This window comes from Gracilinanus agilis, chromosome 2, assembly GCF_016433145.1.
Source record: "Gracilinanus agilis isolate LMUSP501 chromosome 2, AgileGrace, whole genome shotgun sequence".
NCBI classification, from domain to species: Eukaryota; Metazoa; Chordata; class Mammalia; order Didelphimorphia; family Didelphidae; genus Gracilinanus; species Gracilinanus agilis.
This window is the reverse complement of record NC_058131.1, coordinates 425,128,222-425,135,281: the sequence shown is the minus strand read 5'-3', so window position 1 is coordinate 425,135,281 and position 7,060 is coordinate 425,128,222. Positions and strand designations below refer to the sequence as shown.

At 41.4% G+C, this 7,060-nt stretch overlaps 1 protein-coding gene across 1 annotated transcript in view; it reads left to right on the top strand.

The window, feature by feature from the left end:
- AHNAK2 (AHNAK nucleoprotein 2) overlaps positions 1 to 7,060 on the top strand; it is a 189,767-nt gene that overhangs the window by 172,466 nt on the left and 10,241 nt on the right. Inside the window, exons 6-8 of the mRNA XM_044659916.1 lie at positions 1,942 to 1,961; positions 2,029 to 2,170; positions 4,777 to 4,961. Coding sequence (XP_044515851.1) covers positions 1,942 to 1,961; positions 2,029 to 2,170; positions 4,777 to 4,961 — 347 coding nt within the window. The remainder of the gene's footprint in view (positions 1 to 1,941; positions 1,962 to 2,028; positions 2,171 to 4,776; positions 4,962 to 7,060) is intronic.

Below are 7,060 nucleotides of genomic sequence, written 5' to 3'. Positions count from 1 at the left end.
TATATATATATATATATATATATATATATATATATATATATTCATATATATATATCTCCATAAATACACATGCAGACATATTTCATATTTACATCCATGGACACACCTTGGATAGATAGCACCAATGGAGGGGATGACCCTAGAACTAAAGAGGAAGAAGAGTGTTCTAGTTCAGTTGTGCCAGACTCTCTGTGTGGCCTGAAGCAGAGTAAAATAGGATTGGGAGGTGGAATCTAGGTAGTACAGTGGGGAGAGCACCAGGCTTGGAGATAGGAGGTCCTAGATTCAAATCTGACCTCAGACACTTCTAGCTGTGTGACCCTGGGCAAGTCACTGAACCCCCATTGCCTATCCCTTACCACTCTTCTGCCTTAGAACCACTATACAGTACTGATTCCAAGATGGGTTGAGCTTTTTTTTTAATGTGATTGGGAAATGGTTAGATAGGAATAATGGTGATAGGAAACATCTAAATGCATAAGATCCTAGAATCTTTTGAGAATCAGAGCATATCTAGGTGACAGGCTGCAGAGTGGAGGGGCTGTAAAGGGGGCTGTGAAGTCTGAAAGACTTCAGGTTCAAATTCCGATCCTAACACTAGCTGCAGCACCATGATGGACAAGTCACAGCTTTTCAGTGTACCAGACAACTCTAAGGTAGATAGTACAGATAAATTCCTAATGATCCTTGAAGGAAGTTCTTTACACTTAGGAAGTCACAGGCCTAGAGATTTCTTCCAATCTCTGAAAATCCTGGGTCCTGCGGATAGAAAGATGAAAAACTGTATAGACTCTGCCCTTAAGCATGGGGCTTGTTTAATCATTTTTCAGTCTGGTCCAACCATTGGGGGTTTTCTTGGCAAAGAACTGGAGTGGTTTGCCATTTCCTTCTCTGGCTCATTTTACAGATGAGGAAACTGAGGCAAAGAGCATTAAGTATCTTGTCCAGGGTCACACCTAGTAAGTGTCTGAGGCTGAATTTGGACTCGAATCTTCCTGATTCCAGGCTCAGCACTCGATATACTACACCACCCACCTGCGCCTTAAGCATTGAATATAAGAGCTTAAAGGACCCTTTTAATGCAAAGTCTATAGAATTTTAAAGCTGGAAGGGATTGTCTTACACTAAATTTAGCATTCTTTACAATTACATTCTTTATAGCTACAAGTCTGAAGTCTATAGAGCATTATGATATTTCCATCAAAATATTCTTTGAGGTTTAAAGCTTTTTGCAGCTGTTGACCTGGTTTCACCAAGGAACCACAAAATCTTTGATATGGAAGAGACTGCAGATGGCTCTGGTCCAATAGGAACATGCCCCTCTCTGACCCCTCCATAAGTAGTCATCCCAGGTGTAGAAGCTGCCTTTCCTTGGTGGAAGCTGCCACTCTACAGTGAAAAAAGACACTCTACAGTAGAGCTACTATTTCATACTATCAGCTCCAAAGAGGCTATCCCTTGGGCTTATCTATGAGCCCTAAGGCTACCCAATTAGCACCCCCCTCCCCCCAACTATTCCACCAGCTATTAGGCTATCATACTACCATAAACTACTTCAAATAAAATTCTTTTCTTACTTCTGGTTTGAATGGTGTTTGAGTCTCCCATTCTTGGGGTGAGACCCTGCTACAAACTTGGGTGCGTTTCTCCCATAACAAAAGAGTCATTTGATCAGTGCAAGAGTCTAACCTTGGGGGCAGCTGGGTGACCCAGTGGACAGGGAAACAGGCCTAGAGACAGGAGGTCCCAAGTTCAAGTCTAACATCAGACATTTCCTAGCTGTGTGACCCTGGGCAAGTCACTTAACCCCTACTGCCTAGCCCTTACCGCTCTGCAGCTTTGGAACCAATACACAGTGTTGACTCTAAGATAGAAGGTAAGGGTTTAAAGAGCAAAAATAAGAGTCTGACCTGAAACTCTGACACTGTGGCTGCCCCTCAGGTTATTTGGTCTCTGCCAGCGTATCATGTTAACCAGGCTTAATCTGTCCTTTCTCACAGCTTTGTCTGCTTCTGTTTTATTGTGCAGGAACCAATGGAAGTCACCCTGCAGACAGATGTGGAGGCTGGAGCCAGTGGCTACAGTGTCACTGGTGGTGGGAAGGAGGGGATCTTTGTCAAGCAAGTACTGAAGGACTCCTCTGCCGCCAAGCTGTTCAGCCTGAGAGAAGGTACCATTCTTACTGCTCTGTCCTTTGGGTTGGGGGAAAAGGTGGGTGGGTAGGTGGGTGGAGTAGAAGGGAGAAAAAGTCCTGTTATAACTTAAAAATCCTTACCTTATGTTTTAGAATCAATACTAAGTATCCATTCTAAGGAGAAGAGTGGTAAGAGCTAGGCAATTGGGGTTAAGTGACTTGCCCAGGGTCACACAGATATTAAGTGTCTGAGGCCAGATTTAAACCCCAAACCTCCTGTCTCCCGGCCTGCCTGTCTATCCACTAAGCCACTTAGTTTCCCCTGTCCCATTATAACATACGTGCCCCATCTTCAGCCCTGACCTCTGTCCTTAGCTTCAGATTTACTTTTCCACCCGTCTACCAGTCATTTCCACCTAAATGTCTCTGCCTCTATTTCCATTGACTCATGTCCTGAGCTAAACTGAAAGGCACAAAGACTTCTGTATAGTATAGTGAAAAAGCAATTTGAGTGTAAGAAGATTTCCATTTGAGTACTGGTGCTGACATGATCTGTGTGACCTTGGGTAGGTCACTTTTCTCAAGGCCCCAGTATAGGTTCCCTATGAAAGACTTAGTCCTGAGTCTTAAAACTTGCTTTCCATATACCCTATCCCCTCTCTTGGAGCCTATGGTAGGAGGAGAGGAGGCCGGGTTTTTTTTCAGAGATATCTTGAACATAATAGGTGCTTAAATGAGTTTTATTGAGCTGGCCTCAAGGCCAGTAAATTTTCATTACTTTCTAGCTCTTACTTTGATTTCTAAACACCAAATAGGATCCAAGCTCCAAGGCCTTCCTGATCTCTGAGCCTACTTTGGCTCTCTGATTATAAGAATCTGCCTTCTTCAGACTCTGGTCAGCTTGTCTCTTGCTCCTCCCATTGCCACCATGATTAGATGCCCTGACTAGGCATCCACTGCTTTTCCCCCTGATTATGCATTGCCCACATTCTAGACAAAGCTTTTTGTTTTATTGGTTTTTCATAAAGTAGAAAATAATATACCAATAGAGAAATAATATACCAGAAGAAAACTACCCAGTCTTAGCTAGACTTCCTTCCTTCCTTTCTCTTTCTTTCTTTCTTCCTCCCTCCCTCTCTCTCTCTCTCTCTTCCTTCCTTTTTTTAAAAATTAAAACCCTTATCTTCTCTCTTAGAATCAGTACCATGTATTGGTTCCAAAGCAGAAGAGTGGTAAGGGCTAGGCAATGGAAGTTAAGTGACTTGCCCAGGGTCACATAGCTGGGAAATGTCTAAGGCCACATTTGAATCCAGGACCACCGGTTTCTAGGCCTGACTCTCAATTCACTGAGTCACTTAGCTGCCCCCTAGACTTACTTTCTAAGCTACTTTATGAAACTAAAAATCTCCAGGCCTAGCTTATCCAATTATTACCCTTTCTAGTTCTGGAATGAACAAGAGACTCTCATGCCCAAATAAGAATGACATGTCTCTTGAAAGAACAGCCTAATAATAATCTAGGATTTATTTGCTGGGGTATTTGGGATTGAGTTCTTTGGTTCGTTCTGCAATTCCAGGCGCCCTCTCAGCCAATCAAGAAGCTTCCTAATGGCATGTGAGTTTGGAAATATTCTACCTATATTACCATGTAATCATTCAGCAAACCATATGTCTCCCTTTCCTCTCTCTACAAGGGTGAGGAATGAAAAAGTAAGGAATGAAAAAAATCATATAATTTTTCTCCCTCACCTACAACATAAACTATAACACACACACCTAGTTCATAGCCACCATACACAGAAGTAGTGTGAGGTGTTATAAACCCTCTCACTTTCCTAATTTGGAATCTAGACAGATTTGGGTTCAGATTCTGGTTCTTATATCTGACAGTTGCTTATCTCTGGACCAGTCACTTCAACCCCCTTAGTCCCAGTTTCCTTATCTGTGAAAGGAAGATAATCATTCTTATATTATGTACATCTCAGCATTGTTATGAGGAAAGACCAAGGGCTGAATTTGGTCTCAGAGAACCTGGATTCAAATCCTCATTCTGCCATTTCCTTCCTGAGTGAGCTCACTTAATTTTTTAAGTCATTTAATTTGTTTCCTCAACTAGACTATGGAATTGAACTAGATAGAATCCATTCCAACTATTAAAAGTCTGATCCTGTGAATTTGTAAACTTTAAAGGATTATAGACAAGGGAGCTACTATTGTTTGTATCATGGTAGAAGTAGAAAGAACCCTGAATTTGGAGCCATTGGACTTGGGTTAAAATTATGCCACTTATAACCTGTGTGACCTTGGGCAAATCACTTAACCTCTTCCATCCTCAGTTTCTTGATCTGTAAAATAAGAGAGTTGAATTAAAAGACTCTCTATGGACCTTTCCAGTCCTAAATCTCTGATTCTTTGAGCCATCAGGCTTGACAATGCTCACCCATCGTGATCTGGAGATGTGAATCTTACCTCAATTATCAAATGAGATTAATATTTGTAAAGCACTTGGAACATAGGAAGTCCTTAATAAATGTATGCTTCCTTCCCTCTTCCTCTCAGAACCTCAGCTTCTCAGTTTGTAAAATGGAGATAATTTGTGATATCTCTGCCATCTCAAAGCTTCAATGCCTTTTCTTTTTGCAGGTGACCAACTGCTAAGTGCTACCATCTATTTTGACAATATTAAGTATGAAGATGCCCTCAAGATCCTACAGTATTCTGAACCATATAAGGTTCAATTCAATCTTAAACGAAAACTATCATTGAAAGATGACACAGAAAAAGTCCATCATCCAGCCACAAGTGGTATCAGAGAAACAGACCAACAGGTAAAGTCACGTATGCTTCTCCCACTGTGGTATTTGGTGTGCCAGCCTACACAAAGCAACTTGATATGGTGGCAAAAGATGATTTGTTCTAGTGGAATATGAGAGACCACCATAGGCTGCCTAAGGGAAGCAGTAGGTCTTTAATGCCTTTAAAAGTTGGGGTAGGTAATATTGGTCCTTGGGTAATGGAAACACTGACTGGGAAATTGAGGTTGTTGCTATGAAATCTATCATCCAAGAGGTATGAGGTGGAGGGAAGTGGTAGACCAAGCCAGGAAAGAACTCAGGTCTGAGGTGCTACTGAGTGGAAGAGAGAGGAAAGGCTCCCAACATCTGGCAACTTCCTATTTAAACTAACTATTCTTGCTATTTGTGAGCTAGGCTATCTGAACCTCTAAATTTCAGTATTCTGGGTCCAAGACCCAGTCACCCTGCCCTAGTTGTAGCTCCAAATTGACCTTTGCCTGAGCAAACTGAGCCAGAAAGAGTTTTTTTTTAAATTTCCATATTGTTAATTTTTGTAAGTGAATAATCTTATAAAACCAAAGCCCCCAAACACAAACCCAAGGAAATAAGTAAAAAAACTGTATATTTTCATTTTCATTTTGATTCCAACAGTTCTTTCTTTGGGGTGGAGAGCATTCTTTGTCATAAGTCCCTCAGGATTGTCCTGGGTCATTGTATTGCTTGAGAGTAGCTAAGTCTATCACAGTTGATCATTCCACGATATTGCTGTTACTGTGTACAGTGTTCTCCTGGCTCTGCATCGGTTTGTGGAGGTCTCAGAAAGAGTTTAATTTGGTTCGGTTCGACAAGAATTTACTGAGGTTCCCCAAGCTGTACCCCATCCCCAAACATTATTAATTTCCTTTTTATTTCCATTGGTTCAATTAGATCCCAAATGCCTCTAAGGCCTGTCAGAGAACTGCTCGCATCTAAGACTAAATGTGTGAAATCTACCCCAAAGCAAACCAGCAACAATAGACTTTGGTATATGGGGGCTTACCATGAGGAGACTTCCGTTTGAGCCTGGTGCCTATTTTTACTAGTCAAATGACTTTGAACAAGTCACTTTCCCTAAATTTTCATTGATAGTCTAGAAAACAACCAGGGTCCCTTCCAGCTTTAAATCTATGATCTTATGCTCTATGAGCTTCCCTCAGCCCTGAATCCTCTGATGCCATGATGTTATATCATCTCTCAGACTCATTCTCCTCATTCTCCTCTTCTGTGAGGGGATGGGAATAGGGAATAGGGAATGGGTACTTGGGACTTCAATGATATTTGGAACTCCAATTCTATCAATAAAATTCAGTACCTGAGTCAGCTTCCTACAATGTTGACAGGTTAAATGATAATTATAATAATGATAATTTCTAATATGTACACAGTGTCTACTATGTGCCAGGCATTGTGCTTTAAAGTACTTCATAATTAATGTTTCATTTAATCCTTCTAACAACCCTGGGATGTAGCTGCTATTATGACCCAATTTTATAGATGATGAAACTGAGGCAGAGTGTATGACTTGTCCAGGGTCACACAGCTAGTAAGTATCTGAGGTCAGATTTAAACTCAGGTCTTCCTGATCAAGTCCGGGGCTCTATCTGCTGTGCCACCTAGCTGCCTGTTGTACCATCTGCCTGTCCTCTCTCCAGAAGTGGATTCAGATCCTGACTGATATAAACTGGCTGGGTGACCTTGGATAAATTACTTACCTTCTCAGTTTTCTAGGTGACTCTATGGGTAAGGTCCTGACCTGCATCAGAGGAAGGACTTTCCTCATCTAGTAGTTCCCTATACCAATGAAATTATAAGTCCAGGTCCTACTCCTGTCCTTCCTCTATGAAATGGATGTGCTAGTATTTGCTCTGACTGACCTCTAATGATTTTAAAGTTAATACATACATTTACTTGCCTTCTGGCTTGCTGAGGCTTTAAGTTAGAAAGATACTTGCCCTAACAATGTCTATCAAAATGGCTAATCAGAAAGATTCCAGCACCATGTTCATCAGAATGATGAACTCTTGCTATGGGAGGCTAATCTTGCCATTCTTATCTACCCTGAAGTGCTTCAGAAAAGCAAACTGATCCTTCAT